Source organism: Alosa alosa, chromosome 6 (genome assembly GCF_017589495.1).
Source record: "Alosa alosa isolate M-15738 ecotype Scorff River chromosome 6, AALO_Geno_1.1, whole genome shotgun sequence".
NCBI lineage: Eukaryota > Metazoa > Chordata > Actinopteri > Clupeiformes > Clupeidae > Alosa > Alosa alosa.
In genome coordinates, this window is record NC_063194.1 from 882131 (window position 1) to 904977 (window position 22847).

The 22847-nt window shown below is 44.7% G+C and overlaps 1 protein-coding gene across 4 annotated transcripts in view; it reads right to left on the reverse strand.

Moving 5' to 3' along the window:
• Nucleotides 1–1537: 1537 nt before the first annotated feature.
• The window catches only part of rnf157 (ring finger protein 157), a 34257-nt gene continuing 12947 nt past the window's right edge, over nucleotides 1538–22847 (reverse strand). For 2 of the 4 annotated variants that reach the window (XM_048245400.1, XM_048245398.1), the window contains exons 9-19: nucleotides 21326–21397; nucleotides 20836–20995; nucleotides 18861–18973; nucleotides 17043–17281; nucleotides 16775–16880; nucleotides 14463–14568; nucleotides 13701–13882; nucleotides 12850–12921; nucleotides 12208–12256; nucleotides 7417–7539; nucleotides 1538–5063 (exon numbers count right to left, since the gene is read on the reverse strand). In XM_048245400.1, coding sequence (XP_048101357.1) covers nucleotides 4831–5063; nucleotides 7417–7539; nucleotides 12208–12256; nucleotides 12850–12921; nucleotides 13701–13882; nucleotides 14463–14568; nucleotides 16775–16880; nucleotides 17043–17281; nucleotides 18861–18973; nucleotides 20836–20995; nucleotides 21326–21397 — 1455 coding nt within the window. In that variant the 3' untranslated portion in view covers nucleotides 1538–4830. Of the gene's footprint in view, nucleotides 5064–5646; nucleotides 5679–7416; nucleotides 7540–12207; nucleotides 12257–12849; nucleotides 12922–13700; nucleotides 13883–14462; nucleotides 14569–16774; nucleotides 16881–17042; nucleotides 17282–18860; nucleotides 18974–20835; nucleotides 20996–21325; nucleotides 21398–22847 lie in introns of all 4 variants that reach the window. The other 2 variants (XM_048245401.1, XM_048245402.1) reach the window with 2 other exon arrangements.

Here is a 22847-nt window from a genome sequence, read left to right on the forward strand (position 1 = left end):
TACCTCCCTGGGGTTTAATAATAGTTGAAATGATAGTTTGTCTGTGGGTAATGCTCCCCCCCTCTGCCCCGGTGACGTGTAATGCAACCTGATTGGTTTATTCCATTAGACTGGTGCTGCAATTTGCCCTCTGATTGGTCAGATCTGGTAAGACTGATGGATGGCTGTCAGAGTGCCACCAAGACAGAGCCTCTGACTCCATGGTGATCGTCAGATAGCTTTATAATCCACAGAAAATGAGCCTCCCCCACAAATGCAGAAATACACCAATAATCACACATACACATTCACACACCTACAAATGTACACATGTAGACCCACACACACACACACCTCAAACTGAACCTAATATGAAACACCTAGGGTCATCATAAATATCCACGTTTGCTTAGAAAACACCAGAGTAAACATTCATTTATTACCACCCTTGGTCTTAAAATAAAGGTTTGGGTTTGGCACAACTAATGTGTTTGTTTGTAGGTTTGGGGAAAGGTGTGTATGACCATTGCCTTAAATAAAAACACACTGATGATACCTTATAATAAAGGATTGGGTTTGGCACAAACATGTTTGTTTGTAGACTTGGGGAAAGTGTGTATGACCCTTGCCTTGAACATTATTATGAATATTTTCACATTTGACAATAGAGAGAAAATGCACACAAAATACTGATTAAAGGGAAACTTGGCAGGATTTCCCCCTCTGCTGGAGAAATTGTGCATTATGCTATTTCAAACTGTGGGAAAAGGTAATGATAAAGCACATGGATTTGTTTTCAAGCTAGCGAACGGTTAGTTTGGCAGAACTATGTGGATGTTACAAGGTAAGAAACACGATTTAAAACTAATTTCTTGTTTCTCACTTCTCTTTCCGGGACGGTAGTCTCAGTGTTGCAAGGTTGGTTTTCCGCCTGAGGATGCTAGGCGCAGCGGGGAAAGTCACCATTTTCACCCGAACAGGTCATTTAACCATCCAAATGATTTCTAAACGGGTTTATTACGTTGAAATAGTTGCCAAGTTTCCCTTTAAAGTTGTTTGAAACGGTTTATTTGATTATTGGGGGGGGGGGGGGTCTGTCTGTGTTCTGTTCTATAGAATAAGGTTCCATCCTATTGCTTTTCAATGTTGAAAAGCAACAGGATGGAACCTTATGATGGCCAATATACCCCCCCCCACCACCGAATACACACACACATACACACTCTCACACAAGCTCCTTTTCTGTGTGTGTGTATGTATGTGTTTCAGTGTATGTGCTCTGTGTTTGTGTGTATTTCAGCAGAATGTGTTGTACTGATGGTTGTGTACTTTGTATTTAGAACATAGAGCATGTGTATGTGCACTGTCTGTCTGTCTGAATACTGTACCTCTCTGTGTATGCATGCGTGTATTGAGTGTGTGTCTAGACTATATGTTGTCTGTTGTGTGTGTGTGTATGTGCTGTACAGATGAATGGTGAACTGACAAAGTCCATGCTCACTGTGTTTTCCACATCCTCTGAGAACAGTGATCTACCACTAACTCACAGTGCCATGGGTGCTCGGACTGCACTTGTGAATAAAGTTTATTTTTTAAAATAATTCAATACATTACAATCCATGTGATAATCAATCAGCACATCGACATGAGACAATAACAAGACCTATTCTAAGAAAAATAGAAAATCATTTTGTTTACACAAGAAAGGAAGTAGGGCCAGGGGCTCAGATGAACAGATGAAAAAATTTTCAGGAAATTACCTACAGGCTGGACCATAGATATTAGAAAGCTAGATACCGCAGTGTCCGTCGAGTTCTATTAGGTGGCATACGTAAACACGGCCGCCATAATGCTGGGGGCAACACGTTTGCTGTCTATGGCAACACTTGCCGGCAATCAGAGACACCTGTTTGATTTCCAGTCAGAGTCACATGCTCCTCCATTGGCCTCCAGTGATTGTTGCCCCCACCAAGATGGCGACGCTATTTACGTACGTTGTGGAGCCCAATGCGGCATCTAGCTTTCTAATATCTATGGGCTGGACATTCATCAAGCGCCCTCTGCTCCTCATGACCTGCCTTACCTCTGGACCATAGAGAAGAGCATCAGTGCTCTATATCTCCCTCTAATGGTCTGGAATGGGAACCACAACAGTGAAGGAAAAGCTGACATTCTCTATTGGTTCCAAATATTCGGGGTAAGAACCTGCCTCACCTGGTAGTCACAGATAAAGTTTTTCACTGTCTGAAAAAAACAACTCAAGGTTCCATACTGGACCTCTTTGTCTCCAGAACCATATCAGAAATAACCAGTGTGAGCGTGAAGAGCAGTTCTACGTGAAGGCTTATTCTACTGAGAGAAGCTGAGGATCTTATATGCCCTTTCCACACACACACTTCTAAGGCGTGTGGCCTTCAGCTGTGTTGGCCTGCCTCTGTGATGTTGTCCGATAAGACCTAGGCATGTAACTATCTAGTAGTGTCTGCTCGATGCACAGGGGACACATTAACTCGTCAGCAGCACGGCACACACACACACACAGTTTTCCACACCTCGACCATTAAGCACTAGCACCTCAGCTAGCTAGCCCGAAAAGGCCTCCCCCAAAGGATTGTGGTACATGTAGTCCCTCCTTGAACGAGCTGGGTTCTGACTTGGTTTATGGCATCAACTCCAATTCCGGAACGGACCTGGGTAGCATCTATTTTATTCAATTCAATTTTATTTCATTCATTCATATAGTGCCATTAACAGCAACATAGTCTCAAAGCGCTTTGTGGAGCACAAGAGCTGAACCCTAGGGCTGAGGGGGCGGGGAGTCATTTAACAGGAAGAAACCTTGAGCAGAACCAAGTTTGGGGTGGGAGGAACATCTACTTGAGGTTGGTCCGGTGGAGGAATAGAAGGAGGGGATGGGAAAGTATTAATTAAAGGTTAGTAAATGGTTAATAAAAGGTAAACATTCCATTCAGGATCCTTTTCAGCTGTGGGTGTAAAATGATGGAGTTTACAATCAGGACAGTCAACAGTCTTAGAGTCACTCTGAGCGGCAATGACAGATGTGCAGTCTGGATGCAACCATGTACATGTGGGCATACTGTTCACCAAAACGTAAAATCGAACTCATATCATGTGGCTGCAATGAATGTGACCTCTAACCTTGCACGGATTTACCTGCCTGACCCCACACCTGGGTCAGAGATGCACCTTCTCCAGGTTCCCCTAACAGGTCAGAAGGCTTCTGCAGCACCGCATAACCCTATTGGAGGAGCCGGACTCCATCAGTAGCTGTACCAGGTCCCCTGAGTAACCAGGAGAAGGAGAGAACAGCGTGGCAGCAGGCTGATGGGTGTAGAATCCACTCTGTTGGTGCCTGTTGGTCAACTGCCAAAGCACAGAGACTCTAACAGGGAGGAAGGTGGAGGTCGTCAGGTTGACTTCAGTGTAGGGAGTTTGATAAATATCGCTTGTATTGTCCAAGTGAAGCGGGGAGCAGTATGTCTTTCCTCTGTCTGTGCAAACAGGGCTGTCGCCTGACTGATGTCAACTGTGCTCAGGTACATGTAACACAACACCACACAACAACAACACCAGCAACATAAGAGTGAGTGTGTGACCCCCTATGTTTTAGGAAGCATCCTCAGCCTCAGTCCAGCAACCTCATGACCAACCGTGTCTGTGTGTGGCCCGAGCAAGGCAGCTTTTTAGCTTTAGAACCGGCCAGGAGAACCTGGCAGCTTTAGAACTTTTCCGAGGGCATGCAAGCTAGAGTTGAACATAAAATAGTGTTTGTTAGTTAGTTTGGAAGACCAGGATCATGAATTGTCCACAACCTCATCTTCCTCACCACCTATCCTATCCGTCTGCAGACGTTCTGCTTCCTCTGTTTCTACATCCTGTAATCATGTTTCAACGTCCTGTTTCTTCACAGGCGTGGTGGAGCAGCTGTAACATCTCCAACTGACAATCAGTCGACCCGGATTTGATTATTGAACCAAGTTCTTATCACTTCGGATAAAAATGTGATAATCAGTCAACTTCCACTTTAACTTTCTAGTGGGCAGTACGTGGCAGAAGCCCACCCGTACTAACCCGACAGTAACATTCAGCGGGAGACAATGAGACTGACCGACCGAGCCGTTACCATGGGTTTGACCCCGCAGCTGTCTGGGGTTATTCAACATATGAGTGGATGAGCTCCGCATTCTATGCTCCATGAAAACTTACGCAGCACAGTCTGGGATAGTGTGCCAGTCAAGACGTTAGGCGCCTTTTAATAACTGAGGCTGATGGTTGTGGGCATGAGCATGAACCTCGGCACCTCACCAGCGGTCACCAGTTCATCCTTAGCAGCTGCGGAGCGTCAGGTCCACTGAGCTGTCTGTACTGAATCTCTGTGGCTTTGCAGATGCGTTCTTTAGAGAGCTTTTAGTTGTTGTTATTTTATTATTGTGGAGGGGCATCATATGATATGATGCCCTGAAGAGGTTAAGAGATGTCTGGTGTGTGTGTGTGTAGGAGGGGGTGTAGTCACATCACGTCACACTTGTCACTATGAGGAGGATTTGTGTGGTGCTGCTGTCCATTCAGGAACAGGGAGAGTTTGGAGAGGGATGGGTGGGTTGTTCCAAGACATATAGTCACTGAGGCGTACTATTGCCTGGGGTTGGGGGTTAGACAGTTTGCCCCAGCATGGGGGCAGGGGGCATTATTTTCCTCTGACATACTCTCCACTGTATCACATAGTGTAGGGCTTATGTTTTAGTAGAGAGCGACATGATTCAGATGAGAACTGGGAAAGCAGGTGACGGAGGTGTGTTTAGTGTTCAAGAGGGGGGTGGGGGGGACTGCTCAGATGGCGTAGGGGCCGTGGCGGGGGTTTCGGTTGGTGCGGGAGGCATGAGGGGTGCAGGGGGTGCTTTTGGGGGCGGTGTTAGGCATGGCTGCGCCTCTCTCCTCCAGGTTGATGTTGCTAGTGGAGGCATGGTGAGGAAACATCTGGTTGCCATGGAGAGGGAACGACTCGTTGCCATGGTGAGAGAATGTGTCAAGGCCATGGCGGAATGCTCCAAGATAAAACAAACCTAAGAGGCAGAGAAAGAAAGGGAAGAGGGTGGGGGGGGGAGAGAGGGGAGAAAAAGAGAGACAGAAAGAAAGAGGGAGAGAGAGACAAAGGGAGCAGGAAGAAGACAAGAAAGGGAGATAATAATGAGAAAGAGAGAAGAGGAAGCATTAGAGCAGAGATACAAAAGGAGGCATAGGACTAGCTAGAGAAGACATTTCAAAAATACTAACTTTGCATTTACACATAGTGCACACAACTGAACCAGAATATATATTACAGCACTAAGGCACTGAAATGTGGCTCCCAGGCAGGCATCCCAGACATGGTGAGCTGCACTATCTCTAGGGCTTGTGGCATGCAGTTTCCATTCTCTCCCACTTACAGTGACTGCTGGTGAGGATGGTTAGTGTGAGTCTGTGACATTTCCATCAAGCACTAAGTGAATAAAATCATCCATACGCTACCACAGTACTTCTTCAATGGCAGAGATGGTTGATAAAATGAGTGATTTTCTCTCATAACAGTCACAGTGGTGGAGTATCCCATGTCTTGAAGTTTGTGCATTCCTGTTACAGTGCAGTCTTATCCTGCTAACGCCATACCTATTCCTCAATGTGCACAGGACACGAGTCATCTGCCCATTCCACAGGCATCCGGGGGAGAGAGGGAGAGAGAAAGAGAGAGGGAGAAAGGGATGGAGTGATGGAGAAGAGGTTCAGAGATGGAGTGATGAGCACGTATATATAGTTGAGGATATATACATATACAGAAAGAAGAGGAGAGAGAGAGAGAGAGAGAGAGCACATTTACGATACAGAGAAACAGAGAAAGAACTACTAAGACATCCACAGAAGAGAGAAATCTTTCAAGAGAGGTTAGGAGGCTGCTCTGCTGGACTGGAGAAGATGGGTGAGTCTACTCCGACTTTTAGTTCCTTCTCCCAGTTCTAGTTCCAACTCCAAGTTTGAGCTCTACTTTGTTCTAGTTTCTTCTAGTTAAGCTACAATCTTACACATCCTTTACATATGTGTATTACTGAATACATTATTGAGATAAATGAAAGAACATTCTACTCTCACTGAGCCTCATTTCAGGACATTTCCTCATGGACAGTTTTTAACATCCTAAGGAAGCTAGGTACTTTGCAGGAACTCCCAAAAAAGTTCTCAGAAATTGATTATAATCAACAATTAATGATTACTCATTTAACAGAGGCACTTTCAGCTATGTAGTATAGTCAGATAGTATAGTCAGTGGATGTCCTTTCGCTACCCTTTATCATTGCATACATTGCTAATGTAGCGCTGCTCTGCCTGTTGAGGAGGAGCTAGATCTGTTTCAGAGGCCAATGCCAAAATGTTAAAGCAGGAATTTGGGTCTAAAACTAGCCATCTACCTACCTAAATGGCACTCATGAAAGCTTGTTGATGTGCTAACTAGTATCTTTTACCAATATTGCTGGCAACAATACTAATACAATTTTTCACTTGATCACATACCATCCAAATTAACTTGAAGATGATAGCAAATGTAGTTCCTCATAAAAAATACATCCTTTAAAACGTGGCAAATTGTTGCATCGTGTTTCTATGAAATGGATTCACCAAGATCCAGATTCGAAGACACCATTTTAAATGAAAAGAAATGCTGTCCCTTGCTTAACTTACACTCTCCATATCCTAAACAAAAAATACTGACCCATGTAAGTGGCCTACAGCTTACATTCAGGCCCCAGGCAGAGACACAGGCAGCAGGTGTTTCAGCGGGAGATGGGCCCGGGTGAGGCTAGGAGAGAGATCTGCTCTCTCTTTCTCTCTCTCTCTCTCCAGAGACTCCCAGCCCCTCTCCAGTCCAGCAGACACTAGAGGACCAGTGCAAGGGCCGGTCAGAAGCACAGCACAGTAGGTGAGCATAGCTACAGCACAGCTGAGGGAAGCGCTCAGTCCAGCCTGGGCCGGCTCTGATCAGTACTATGGATAAAGATCATAGATGGGTGATGGGCAAGGGGAGGCGAAGAGGAGGGAGGCATGTCACGCAGCAAAGCAGCTTAGAGCTGGCACATACACACACACACGCACACACACACACACACACACACGCAAGCATACGCAGAGCAGCAGAAGGGGTGGAGAGACAGACAGACAGAGAGACAGCATGACAGCCCTTGGAGAGGAGGGCCCATGTAGGGTGGATGAGAGCAGCACTTTGTCCTGCCTCGAGTGTGTGTGTGTGTGTGTGTGTGTGTGATGGCACACTGCTTCAAACAGCTCAAGAGCGCCCCCTTGCATCAAGTTCCCACTCCCACCCCCCACCCAATCCACTCTGGGGCCCTCCAGCCTCCCGTCCAATCAGAAAGGACCCTTGGGACTCACCGGCGAATCGGGCATCAGGGGGCTGCTCATTGTCCAGCCCTGTGAGGCAGAGCGAGTCGGACGGGCCCTGATTGTTATTCTCAAACTCGCCACAAGGCGGCGCCTTGCTCGTCCCGAGCCCACCTGCAAGCGAGGTCACAGGTCAGACAAGCAGCCACAGCAGCAGAGTGGAGGAGGGAGGGGTTTAAGCATGGAGGCGGGAGTCTGTGTTTGAATACGGGTGCGGCATGCCTGAGTGAGTGTGTGTGGGGGGGCTCGTACACACAGCCTTGCAGACGGTGGGGGTGGGGTGATGGGAGTGGAGACGGGGTGGTGGTGGTGATGAGCACTGATGGCAAGCCGAAAAAACGTGTGTATGCACACACACACAGGTGTACACACATACACACACAAGTGTACACACACACACACACACACAAGTGTACACACACACACACACAGGTGTACACATACACACACAAACACACACAATAACACACACACACACAGAGGATGTGAGGGATAATGGGTACACATGCAAAAAAACACACACACACACACACACACACACTTTTACTCTAGTCAGTGTATATAGTTAAGCATGTTCATTAGGGCTGTTGAAACGAATTTCTAAAGTCGAATATAAATCAAATATTTAAAAAATCAATACTAATCAAATTTGGAAATTACTAATCGAATGTGGTGTTTTGGGGAGTTTTTTTGTATGTGTTGGCTAACTTTAGCGAATATGTGAAAACGAAATGCTTTTGTCACGTCTAATGCACAATCTAAATTTGGCAGAAGCGATGCACCCACGGAGATCAGACCATTTCAGCGATGTGTGGAACGTTTTTGGATTTCCATCAGAAAACGGAGAAATAACAATTAGCCTAATGATCGTAATCTGCAGAATATGTAGCAGCAAGCAGCCCGAGTGCATATCTGATAACGCTACACCCTTGGGATATACTACGAAGCACGTTAGACATATCTAGGCTATCTAGAAGTATGAGGCTTCACAAAGCCTTGACTCAGGGGTATAAGTTAAGTGGTACTACGATAGCAGTTATGTGATATATTTGTCAAACTAGGCTTTCAACTCAGATCTGTGCGCGTTCTCGGTGTTGGGATGATATTGGCCAATCATGAAACGTGAAGACACACAAGACCATAAAAACCATTACTTCCGCATTTATGAGGGATAGCGTAATCTACACTGCGGTCATTTTTAGTGTCTAGCCTATTAACGTTTTTCATGTGACGTATTCTAGGTTCTATAGCTTTGTTTACATCCACCTGGTAGGCAAGTGATAAGTTGAACCCATTGAACATCGTTGTCTGCAGCTGCCTCTCAGTAGGCTACACCTCTGTATTTCAGCAATGTCAACATTTCAGGCATCAATAAAGGTGATGATGAAACGTTATCCCATTGTTCAATATTTGCTAGCCTGTCACAGGAACGTTATTTCGCTAAAATCGCCCTGATTTGGTGCATTGATCTGTATCGATAACGTTATGGGAGAACCTGCATAGCCTATGGTAGCCTAACTTTTTTTCTCTGTTCAAAACTCGGGTTTACCGCGAAGGCGATAGACTTTCTTAGAAGCTGTGAAATTTGGCCAGAAAGGAACATGTCTTCCCTCTGAAAGTTGAGACAAAATCAAACAATATTTGATAATTTAACTTGAACTGAACAGCGACAGGTTTTGGTAGGCAGTAGACTCAGCAGACGTTAAAACGGTAGCCTACATAGCCATGCAGCGTCAGTCAGCATCATGTAACATTATGTTGTTAAAGTCATGAATCCTGTAACATATTATAACATAACAGCGATAAAAGATAATAAAGATAAAGGTAAAGAGAATTCATAAACTGCTTATTTCTTACATGACTGAAGCAGTAGCCTAGGTTCAACAGTGGTGTTTGAGGTTGCTGTGTGAGTTTTGTGTGATCGCTAAACATAGGATCAAATCAGTTTATTTTGACAGACGGGAGTTAGCCTAACTGACCTGTAGGCTATAGCACATAAGCCTATTCTGTTTTCATTTATTAGCATTTGTTGTGATTATATAATCAAATGACACTCATGATAACGTGACATAGGACAGGAGATAGGTGATTGATGTCCACAAAGCACGAATTTCCCGAGACAAATTAGAACAAAACTGTAACAAAAAAAATCTTGCCATGTTTAAAATGCTGCACTTTTTTCCCTTCATAGCCTATCTCTGGCAATTCATTTTTGGATGACTGTAGATAGTTGTATTTTAACCCACGTCTTAAGTAGACAGTAGGCTACACCATTAAACCATCTTGAGAATAAAAGACTTCACAGCTGCTATAATGATCATCCTCCACAACCACGAGGGATAGGTAGGCTAAACGGTTAAGTTCGTCGCCTTTTTTTTGCTTCTTATTGTAAAACCAACTGTTGGGGCATACACAAGTGGTCGCATCCCGGTCAATATTTGATATTAAAATTTCAATTTTGAAGCTATTTGTAACTATGTGTAGCCTACGCAACCCGACTGTTGTAGGCTTGCCTACCACTCTCTGCAGTGCCTTGCCTACCATTCTTGCCTACCACTCTAGTTGTAAACAAACGGTCACGACATTATGACGTAGGTGCAAAACCTTAATAACATCAAATAAATCGATTGTCATCAGATGTTGTATTGTACGCACGTCCATAGTGACATATAACACTATTAAAGCGCATACGATATCCAAAATGTGTGTAGAGGCAGCCCCACCTGACAGAATCCTACACGTGAGATAACTTCGTTTTTCAAGATAATTGATTGGTCAGTGGGCGGTAGTTTTACACGATTTGAGCTATAACTTAGCACATAACCTGCTCCCGACCAGGTTTGGTTGACAGCATAAGACACCATGGTGATACGGCGACGCTAAAACAGATCTACTTTCGTGCCACAGCATACCCTGGCTTTGAGCGGAACATACCTCGCTAACCCACGAATCGAGATTCGTAGTATACCCCACCTGACAAGCTAGGTAGGTAAACAGTCCGAGGACGAGGAACCGCGCAGCTAAAGCAGGCAAGAATGAGGTTTTTGCCTCCCTCCTCTACGCTATGTCCGGTGCTCTGATAGGCATAATGGTTAATGGAATCGCGGGCTCATAGAAAAAAAGAAAGCAAACTTTTCTCCAATCAGGAAATACTTGCTAATTTGGCGTCATCAAACAAACATAGGCATTCAATAAAGTGGTAGTGGCGTTCATTCAGTGTGCGTGCGCCGCATCTGCCCCCAAAAATTGAAACCACTCAAGTTGCACTGATATCGTTGGTAGACTGAGCTTTTGTTCAAGTCAACCACGCGTTTATAGTGGCATTGGCCCATTTAAACAGTGTATAGAGATGCATCGTAAATATTAATAATAGGCGAAATTTGAGCATTAAATATTCGAATATAATTTGATTATTAAAAATAATAATGAATGAAATTCGAATTGGGTTATGGAGGAAGATTGACAGCCCTATTGTTAATTATACTGTATGATGCTGATTAGACCAGGCCAACTTCTCCTAGGACACACAAACCAGACAGCACCTGACTGTGGCTGAATCCGCGCCAGACTCGCGCTCGATCCACACCAAAGTCAGCTGCTGCCTGGCAGAGTTCTGTCATCTCTCACACGTTAGCGGCACGTAAGCACACCAGAGAGCCGTGTCAGTGCTACAGACACAACAACACCAACACACCGACTTCAGCAGGACGCACAAGAACGACATGCGCACAGGAGCAACAACGCACTGACCAAAACACAGCACAAAGAAAACACCAGAAATGACCACAACACACAACTCTGTAATACACAAATACACACACAAACAACAAAACACATAAACAAGCAAACACACAAATGCAAACACTAACATATGATAGAAGCTGGTAAATTTCACATTTATTGTTCACATTTTTAAAAAAGTTAACTTCCACCCCTGACACACAAACACACAAACACACACACACACACACACACACACACATACACACACACGCACACAAACCAATACACACACTCTGCCATGATAAATGTACACACACATATGACTATCGTTGCATCATGGTGTGTCATAAGTAGCATCATGGGCCTCAGGCAGCCACCACTGTGTGAGTTAGGGAGAGATGTGAGCGCACTATTAGCCCCGGCACGGCCTGGCCTAGCTCCCTTTGGCTCGACGGTCTGAAGCCGGCTTATGAGAGTCATAAAGCTGTAATGATATGCAATCTGAGGATATTGGCAAATCTGTCATGACTAATGCAAGAAAATTAGATAAGGGGGGTATCTAGGTACACCTGCCAAGTGTGTGGGTGTGTGTGTGTGTGTGTGTGTGTGTGCGTGTGTGTGCGTATGTGTGTGTGTGTGTGTGTGCGTACAGTATGTGCGCGTGTGTGTGTGTGTTATGTGCGTGCGTATATTATTATTATTGATAGCGTCTTTGATGCATGTGTTTGTGTGTATGTGTGCATCATTGATTGTGAGCATAAGTGCAACACATAAAACCCATATACTCATTTTGTGACCAAAAACAAACAGCACTTCACAGACCACATAAAAGCACACAGAGCTCTGGAGTTTGGTAGTCCCACACACCTGCACACACACTCTCTCACACACACACACACACAATGCACACGTGTAGACACACACACACACGCACAATGCACACGTGTACACACACACACATACTGTACATGTAGACACACACTAACCCACACACACACACACAGAGCTCTGGAGTTTCGCCAGCATGCCCAGAAAGATCCAGAGAGGTGGGTGGGTTACCTTGGTCTTTAGTGGGAGAAGGACAGTCCTCTTCTGCCATCTCATTACCCTGCAGACAGAAAACACATCAGGGGCATCACATCTCCAACACTACTGATGATTATACAGGGATGACGTGTATGTGTGTGGGGTTGATGAGTGTGTGTGTGTGTGGTGGGGTTGATGTGTGCATGTTAGGATTTATATCAGAGGGTTGGATGAGTGTGTGTGTGTGTGTGGTGGGGTTGATGTGTGCATGTTAGGATTTATATCAGAGGGTTGGATGTGTGTGTGTGTGTGTGTGTGTGTATGTAAGCGGTGATGTGTATTTGTGGAGGGGAGGGGGGGGTATAAGTATATATACTTTTTTGATCCCGTGAGGGAAATTTGGTCTCTCTCTTTATCCCAATCCGTGAATTAGTGAAACACACTCAGCACACAGTGAACAGAAGCACACACTAATCCCGGCGCAGTGAGCTGCCTGCAACAAGACCGGCGCTCGGGGAGCAGTGAGGGGTTAGGTGCCTTGCTCAAGGGCACTTCAGCCGTGCCTACTGGTCGGGGTTCGAACCGGCAACCCTCTGGTTACAAGTCCGAAGCACTAACCATTAGGCCACGTGTGTGTGGGTTAATGTGTGTGAGGGCTCCTCGTGCTGTCTGTACCTCAGAATCTTGTTCCTGCTCTTCAGCAGCAGCTGCAGCCATGTTTTGCTCTTTGGATTCACTGGGCAGCTCCTACAACACACACACACACACACACACACAAACACACACACACACGCACACGCACACACACACAGTAGAGGGAGGAGAAATTACACACACAGAGGAGAGCACAGCAGACCAGACAACAGCTAGCTGTGGAACTAATCTAGTCTAAGGCCAAATGAAGGCTCCAGTCTGAAGTTGGGAGTTGGAGAGGTCACATCCTGAGCAACATCAACCATCTGGAGATGCATAATTCATACAATGCAGCCTCACCACAACAAGAGTCAACATACTCTCACAGCAGCTTGACTTGAGAGAAGTGAGGACACACACACACACACACACACACACAAATACACGTGCACATACACACACACACACACACACACACATACACACACACACACAGATACACTCTGACACACTCACAGCACAAATGCATAAGCGATCTCTCTCTTTTTCTCTCTCAACCTGCGAATGAACACATGCACGTCCTGCTACTAACAAGGTAATTGCTACACAAACCCACACACACACACACACCTCTCCATATTACTGTGAGGGTCCTCTGCCCTCCATGGGTATGTTATACACGCACATACACACACACACACAAACAAACACACACACACACACACACACACACACACACACACACACATACACAAACACACACACACACATATAGGCACATACACAAACACACACACACACACACACATACACACACGCACACGTGCATATACACAAACACACACACACACACATACGCATACACTGACACACACACACACACACACACACACCTCTCCGTCCTGCTGAGAGGGTCCTCTGCTCTCCATGGGCGTGTCTGGGGCGTCGTCGGCCTCCGCGGCAGCCTGGTAGGAGCCGGACATGGAGGAGAGTGTGTCCGTGCTCAGCTGGGACTGCTGGCTCTGGGAGGACGCCATGGACATCACCGACTGGGCTAGACTACTGCTCACCGGCTCTGAAGAAACACACACACACACACACACACACACACACACATTAAAATACAGTACCAGTCAAAGGTTTGGACACATCTACCATCTACATGTAGTACTGTACATCACAACAGGATATGACCGATTAGACTAAACTACTGCTCACTAGTACTGGAGGTACCACACACACAACACACACACACACACACACACACACACGACAGTCTACAGTACATGGGCTGTAGATAGGTACCGGGACAGCTTTGTTACAGATACCAGTAAATTACACTGTCTTTGATATTATAATGAGCACCTTATTTTCATACCATGGGATCTCTGAGGGGCATATTAAACCATGAGGAGTGTGTCCGAGAGTGAATGAGATGAAGTGTGTGTGAGTGTTCTCATATGAAGTGTGTGTGAGTGTTCTAATATGAAGTGTGTGTGAGTGTTCTAATATGAAGCGCACTACTGAAGAGTGTTTATAATGAGATGAAGTATGTGTTTGTATGTTGTAAGCTGAAGCCTGTGTCTGAAGTTAATAATCAGAAGTGTGTGTGTGTGTGTGTGTGCACTGCACGCGCGCATGCTGAGCTGTCCTACCCTCAGGAGAGGCGATGGTGGAGGAGAGTGGGGTTCCCGTGCAGGACGACTGGTCCACTGCTCCCGAAGACGACAGTGTGAGGTTATCACTATCAGGAGTCACACCCTGTAACCAGAGCAACACACAGTTACATTCATTCATTTGGAAGACACGTTTATCCAAAGCGACTTACAGCAATAGAATAACATTTAAGCTATTGACATTTAAGTTATTGACATTTAAGCTATTAACATTTAAGCTATTAACATTTAAGCTACTGACATTTAACCCTTAGAACCCTAAGCTGTTTTTAGGGCATTTTCACCTTTGTTCATAAGGATTTATTCTGGTCATTGTAAGTGCCACACACACATATTATATATATTTTTTTTCAGGAGAGTCTAGGCTATCCAGATCTGCCATCATTTCATGTATTAATACTAGCATTGATTTTATTTTGATTTTTAAAGAATTAAAATATAAAAAGTGTATTATAAAAATTCTTTTTTTTCGACATGTATCTCACCACAGCAAGCTCACAGCTCTACATGCATTTTATGTGTGTGTAGGGCAGACTGTCCTGAATCGGGCAATATAATTGCCATGTTGGAGGGATACTCTGGGGCTGAGCAATTTACAGAAATATGTGCTGTGTGATTTACGGAAATAAATGCCATTTTTTATTTAGTGATGAAAAATGACCTTTCTGCGCTCCATATCTGTGACACGAACTGATCTGACCTGACTTGACCCGAGGTTGCGTGTTAGCCTGCATGCCTATGTGTATGCAGTCATAATAATTCTCAACTTTTTACTGCATTGCCATGAACAAAGTAAAGGCAAAAAAGGTGTTTATTTGTTGAACAAATTGGGATGCAATGTGAGCCTTGAATTGGATGCCATGCGGGAATTTGCTAGGATCTCAAAACCGGAATATGAACATGCTTTGCCATAGAGAAACACATGATAGCGTTGGATTATAAACATGCTTTGCCACAAGAACAGACAAAAACGTGGGGTAAGTCCAGCTATATGAAGTTATTATTTTGCTGTCACTTCGTCTGTTTTATAACCCAGAAGGATGTACTTGGTATCAAATGATAGCTCCTCTTTCATCTGACATGCGTGGCATATCTATGCGATCACGGGTCCGCGAGTAATTCAGAAAAGAGTAATGGGTGTGCAGCGTTGGTTTGTGTACATGACATTATTATTTTGCAGTCACTTCGTCTGTTTTTATAAGCCAGAAGGATCGATAAACATGGTACCAATGGATAGCCCTGTGCCCCATCTTTCATCTGATATGCGATCACGGGTTCGCGAGTAATTCAAACGAGAGTAATGGGTGTGCAGGTGAACGCAGAGAAGTATAGAGTGTAAATATGATGCAATTTGATTTAATTTCATGATTTTCATACTTGATCGTACAGACAAGTGTGTAGTCTCGTTGGAAAGCCCCACTTCTTCTCTGTCATGCAATAAAGGTTTCATCTCGCTGCGATGAACAGTTCCGGAGCAATGTAACAGAGAAGAAAGGGTGTGTTTTTTGACGCACTTTGCGTCAATCGGGTTCTAAGGGTTAAGCTACAGAACTACAGCTGCAGCAATAGAATAACATTTAAGGTACAGTGCAGAGGAGACTATAGCTAGGAATTACCATTGCATCTGTCAATACTAGTACTAGAGGATAGGAGTGCAGACATAATAAGTATTCAGTATTACCAGTATCAGATGTCACACCGTTAAAATTGGTTGGAAAGCCTAGTCCCAATCACATGCCCTTTTTATTGGCCTGGTGTGGCAACAGGTTTAGACAAATAAAGGGAGGCCTCAATTAGAAGCCTCGATTGTTTTTTAAGGATGTTTTTTTGGTTGTATAAAACCAGATTGCCCACTTGAGCTAGTCCTATGCTGCTTAGATTTTAGTTTTTCCTTTGCTGCTTTTGTGAATATAGACATGCTATATACATAGTTAGATTCTCACAGTTCAATTGTTTAGTTCATTTTACAGAAACCTTGAGCACCAAAATAGACTACAGTCAAATTTCATTCAGATTTACCAGCATAGTAAAGAGAGGCAAAAGAAAGTGTTGACTACCTTTAGTGCCCATTACGTCTGTGTCCATTCCTCGATTATTTATACCATAATCAATTTGATAGTATTTCCCATCTTTGCTGAGCAATGATGCAAAGGCCTAGCCCAGACGCCTGTCCCACATATAAGCAGATTGAGTTTGCCGATTCAAAACGCCTGGGCTATTAATCAAGTTTTTACCGTATTTGTGTGTTGGATGATGTTTTCATGTGTGTGTGAGTATGCATGTGTGTGTACCTCCTGCTGGTCTGCAGGCACTTTGCGCTGACCGCCCTGCACATCCGATTCACTGCAGGACTTCTCATCCTCTTCAGGAAGCACTGAGGAATTCTGGGATAAGGACCTGCAGTGGACACAAAATGGCTGAAAGTGAAAAATATGAAAACGCCAAATATTACGTTGTGAATGTGTGTGTGTGTGTGTGTTTGTTTGTCTATTGTGTGTATGGGAGTGTGTGTGTGTGTGTGCGCGCATGTGTGTATCAGTGTGTGTGTACAAGTCTCACTTTGAGCTGCTCTTCTTCAGCTTGAGGACCTGGCCTGCGTTACTGCAGTGCTCCTGCGGGGGGCAGGCGTGAGCTGGCAGGGACTGGCGGCTCTCGCTGCCCACAGAGGGCAGCGACCCTGAGACGTGGCCGCCGGTCATGCCCTGCTGGGGCGCCGTGGAGCGCCCGGGGTTCAGCGGCCCGTTCAGGGCCTCCAGCAGAGACACCGTCTCATAGCCGGGCGGGATGTGCTCCGACGTCTGGCTCAGGGAGGGGGGAAAGACAGAAGAAGAAATACACAGAGAGATAAGAAGAAGAAGAAGAAGGAAGAGAAGATGGAAGAATGGATGAAAGGGGTGGGAGGAAGGAGAGAGAGATTTTACTGACACAGTTTTCAAATTTGTTACATTTAACATTATTGCCTATAATGCATCAGAATACAACCCATGAAATCCACAGATTCAAAAGAAGACAACTCTCTTCACTCACTTTCACATTGCAAACAAAAGCTATACTTGATCACTTTAACCATGATCACTTTAACATATCATGATGACTTTAACATGATCATTTTAGCATAGTAATGAAGAGAGCTATCATAATCACATCTTAATCGCTCTTCTGGATACCATGATCACTTTAACATGATCACTTTAACATGATCACTTTAGCATAGTAATGAAATGAGCTATCATAATCACATCTTAATCGCTCTTCTGGATACCATGATCACTTTAGCATAGTAATGAAATGAGCTATCATAATCACATCTTAATCACTTTTCTGGATACCACTTTAGCATACTAATGAAGAGAGCTATCATAATCACATCTTAATTGCTCTTCTGGATACCACTTTAGCATAGTAATGAAGAGAGCTATCATAATCACATCTTAATGGCTTTTCTGGATAGACCTTTAGCATAGTAATGAAGAGAGCTATCATAATCACATCTTAATCGCTCTTTTGGATACCATGATCACTTTAGCATAGTAATGAAGAGAGCTATCATAATCACATCTTAATCGCTTGTTGTTTGTTTGTTTAGTATCTAGTCCTCTGAGAGTTCTATTTGGCTGCTCTACCAGCTCTGTCACCTGGCGTCTGCTGCTGTCTGGACAGAGAGCCAATCTACTTAGTGTGAGAGTACACAATGTCATCTTACAGAGAGAGAGAGAGAGTGTGTGTCTGTGTGTCTGTGTGTCTGTGTGTGTGTTTACTGAAAGTATAAGAGTACACAATGTCATCTTACAGAGAAAGAGTGTAGCTGCTTTCAGACACGTCCTCCACAGTACATGCAGATCTTTGTCAAACGGAGGTCCAACCCTTCGAGTGATTCAGATACGATGCTAACATGCTGACATGCTGCAGTCATATGGGTGAACGACACCGACACACATTAACAGAATCTCCATGTGGTTGAACAGGTTGAATGTGGTTGAACACGCACATGAACAGAATCTCTGCATGTTCTTCGCTTCATTCAGACACAAGCTCATTTACATAATGTCCGTCGGAAATACTAGGAGGGGAGTAGTGTAACAGCCGGCTAAGTTTGGAGTTCCAAATGTCCACTTATGTTGTTCAGATACCGCTTGACATCCGCAGAACATGCGGACTTACACCTAGGTCTGAAAGCAGCGTGTGTGTTTACTGAAAGTGTGAGTGTATTGAGAGTGTGTGTCTGTGGGAGTGGGAGTTTATATACAGCATGTGTGTGTATGTGTGTGTGTGTGTGTGTGCACGTTTGTGTGTGTGTGCATGTGCGCATGTGTGTTTGTGTGTGCGTGCGTGCGTGTGCGTTCGTGTGCGCATGTGTGCTTGTGTGTGTGTGCTTACAGAGTGCTCCTCCGAGTCGGATGTCTGGGAGGTGATGACGGAGTTGTATCCGGCTGGAGAGAGCGGGCTCAGCTTCTTCCTCATGGCACGGATCTGCAGCAGCGCTCGGAATGCTGCGGACGGGACGGAGGGGTGGGGTGGGGGGAGAGACCACTCATCATCAATGCAGGTCTGTTCCTGTACTAAACACTCTCACAATGAAACACATGAGCGTATTGATCTCAACCCATTACACATATGCTGATGTAGCTTAACCATATACAGTCCTAAAGCACTCCAGGACCTTTCTGACTCATGTATCGTAACACCCCGAGTTATCACCACGTTTGTTTAGAAATTCTAAAACAACGATGTTTTTTACTTCAAAATAACATTTCCTAAATTAACCTTACATTTTTCAGTAGCTATAGGTGTGTAGATTTGAACAAAATCTGGTTTGGTTCTTAACGGGAGCATTTACTGCCTGAAATATCCGATTTTGTTTACCACGCTCGGAGTTATAGTGCTGGCCTGATGGGTCGCCTATTTACACCGTTTCAACGGCATATGAACGGTTAGACCGAGAATTCTCGTCATGAAATTAAAATTCCACTGGAGCTCCAAGCGGTTGTGTACACGCAGCCTTACAACACTGTTTACAGCTCTTTGAGTCACGGTAAAATGTCATTTTTGGTACATAGCTAATTTAGATACACCTATGGTGTGGGTGGTTGCGTTTCTTTAGGAGTCCGCCGTCTTGGTTTGTATAGACCCTTTCAACAAGGTAAACAAAAACAATGCTTGAACATTCTACTGGGGCCCCAATCTACTTCCTCTGCATTAAGATAACATATGGAATGTTAAAACGGAAGTCTTGTGGGGCCAACTATGATGCTGATAATGGAACTCTCTTGAAAGGGTCCATAGAAATGGATATTAAGTGACACATCCACGCAAGACGGTGGAAATACGGGACCGACGGTAATATGGGGAGTTCCGATAGTACAGATCTGTTAGGGCCACACCAGGGCCAGACCTGAAGTCTGGGGAATGCTTGTAGCCAACAATGTTTTCTCCAGACCATCAATTTCAATTTTGTTTTTGCATAAACATTCCATTTCTACGGTAACCCTACGTCCAGCTGCCCAGTATGTTATTCGCAGAGCTACCTACTCAAACTGTTTGTGAGTGTTCGCAAACATTCACAGAGAATGTGCAAATGTTTGTGAATATGAATGCACCTCAGGGACAGAGCCAGACTAGAGCCAGATCAGAGCCATATCAGGGCCATATCAGAGCCAAATGAGGGCCATATTGTTTCCATGGCCAGCTGCAATGTGGACATGTAGCTGAGAGGAGGTTCACCTATTGATTAGCGTAGAGAGCAAGTGGAAAGGCACTCTTGGGCTAATTCATCAAAACAGCCCGATCAATAGTGTCCTCCAGTGAGTTCCCCATGCACACAGGCAGGGCAGAGAGACGCCGGGGTGGGCAAGAGAGAGGGGGGGGGGGCAGACAGATGAGACATACAGATGGAGAGACACAAAGAAACAGAGAGGAAAGAGAAAGAGCATTGAAGAGGGAGAGAAAGGATGGAGAGGAGAGGAGAGAGAAAACAGATAAAGACAGACATGGAGAGATTTGGACAGGATAGAGGAAGCGAAAAACGATTAAGAGAGAGAAAGACAGAGAGAGAGAGGGAGATGTGAGGAAGTAGAGAGAAAGTGGGAGCGAGAGAGGGAGGAGAAAAAAGTGTAGAAGACAAGGTGGTTGGATAAGTTTACTAGCCCTGCACTCGCCACAGACTAGAACCCACAATATGCATCACCTCAGATAGGGAGTGGAGCGTGCTAGCAATTAAGCTAAAACCCCAGGGTGCTAGCACTCATTGTGAGGGAGGTTTACCTAACATACATAATGCACAGCTACATGCCAGCTGGTTACCTTTACAGAGAGAAAGAGAGAGAGAGAGAGAGAGTGTGTGTGTGCTCCTTACGCAGTCTGCAGATGGGGCAGCAGTTGGCCTGGTAGCGGAGTGTGTCTGCACAGGCGTTACACAGGCACAGGTGTCTGCAGGGCAGGATGAGTGTGTCACGCACGTCCGACAGACACACCACACACTCCGCGCTGTTGTCACTTATCTCGTCATCTGCTACCTGCACACACACACACACACACACACACACACACACACACACACACACACAGGTGAGAACACACACACACACACACACACATGAGAACACACACGCACACACACAGGAGAGAAATGTGCTTCTCTAAGGGGTCTCAATGCTTCTGTGAACATGAACATCATGGTCAGTGAGTTTGACATAGTATTTACCAAGTGTGTATATGCGTGTACTTTTGTGTGTGTGTGTGTGTGTGTGTGTGTGTGTGTGTGTGTATGCGTACTTTTGTGTGTGTGTATGTGTGTGTGTATGTATGTGTGTGTGTGTTGTGTGTGCCAAGTCTGGGGGGGTTACCTTAGACTCCTGGCTGTTGTATTTGTTTTCTATGCCATAGATCTCCTGCAGGAGGTAACTGACTCCATCCACCTGTCCAGCATACATAGTTCATGCTTACATCTCAAGGTTTACACCTTACAGTAGCGTCATCTCAAGGTTTACACCTTACAATAGCGTCATCTCAAGGTTTACACCTTACAGTAGCGTCATCTCAAGCTTTACACCTTACAGTTAAGCATCATCTCAAGGTTTACACTTTACAGTAGCGTCATCTCAAGGTTTACACCTTACAGTTAAGCGTCATCTCAAGGTTTACACCTTACAGTAGCGTCATCTCAAGCTTTACACCTTACAGTTAAGCGTCATCTCAAGATTTACACCTTACAGTTAAGCGTCATCTCAAGGTTTACACCTTACAGCTTAGCTTAAAGGACACACATAGTTCATGCTTAGCGTTAGGTTAGGTTTACACCTTACACCTTTACTTAAAGGAGAATTCCGGCGATTTCTCACATAGATCTCTGTTTGTCAAGGTCACTGAGTACTGCTACCTAGCTCGAGTTGCTGCAGCCAAAAGCTAGAGTAGCCAGGCAGCTACAGTGCTACACTCTGGGGGCAACTTTAACATCATGCCCCCAGAGTGTAGCACTGTAGCTAGCCAGCTCCCACTGTACCACAAAACCAATGGTAGTATTCATCAGCACTCTTAACCATACTCCTGTCTGTCACCATATAGGGCCTGCCCAATGCCAGATAAGTGGATGGGATTGGTTCCTGGATTTTCTTTGGTGATACAGATATCTGCTTGGATGGGAGAGATATGGGGGACTAGATGGATTTACAGAGCAAATTCAAATGCACTCACAGATTTGTCTAGGTTCACTCAGGCTACCGAATGACAACTTGAGAGGCAAAGCGCCAACTTTCAGTTCAGCCCAACTGCTTACAGAATACAGAAGCCAACTGCTTACAGAATTCTACAACGCTCAGCATTACTAAATAGAACTCTATTACTAGTTTTAGGGCAACAGAGCTCCTACAGGAATCCATTTGGTGGGTGAGCTCGGAGGATAGAGGATGTGAACTAAAATAAGCTCTACCTCTGGACGTTTAATCAAGAACATTTTGACATTAATATTCAGAGGCTGCCACCTCCAGTGCATTTTTATAAATATCTCTCTGTATGAGGAGGAGCACACATGGCACCAGGCAGTGCCTTCATTAATATACAGAGGCTACTGATGCCAGTGCAAATGTCACATTCTTATTGGGGGAAAGAGGGATAGATTTTAGCTTTAGTTAGCTTTGTCACCAAACCATGAGGTTCCAGAATGGTTCACCTGAGTTGTAACTATCGAAGTAATATATGAACATTCAAATATTGAAATATTTAAACACAGGAGAAAATGTAAATGAACCCATAGGGTTGATGATGGTATTTTCTATATTCCTATCTGTTAAACAGTAGAATAAGCTTTTTGATAACTGGAAAGTTGTGATACTGATGTGTTCTTTATGTCTATGCTCTAATCTTTTCTAT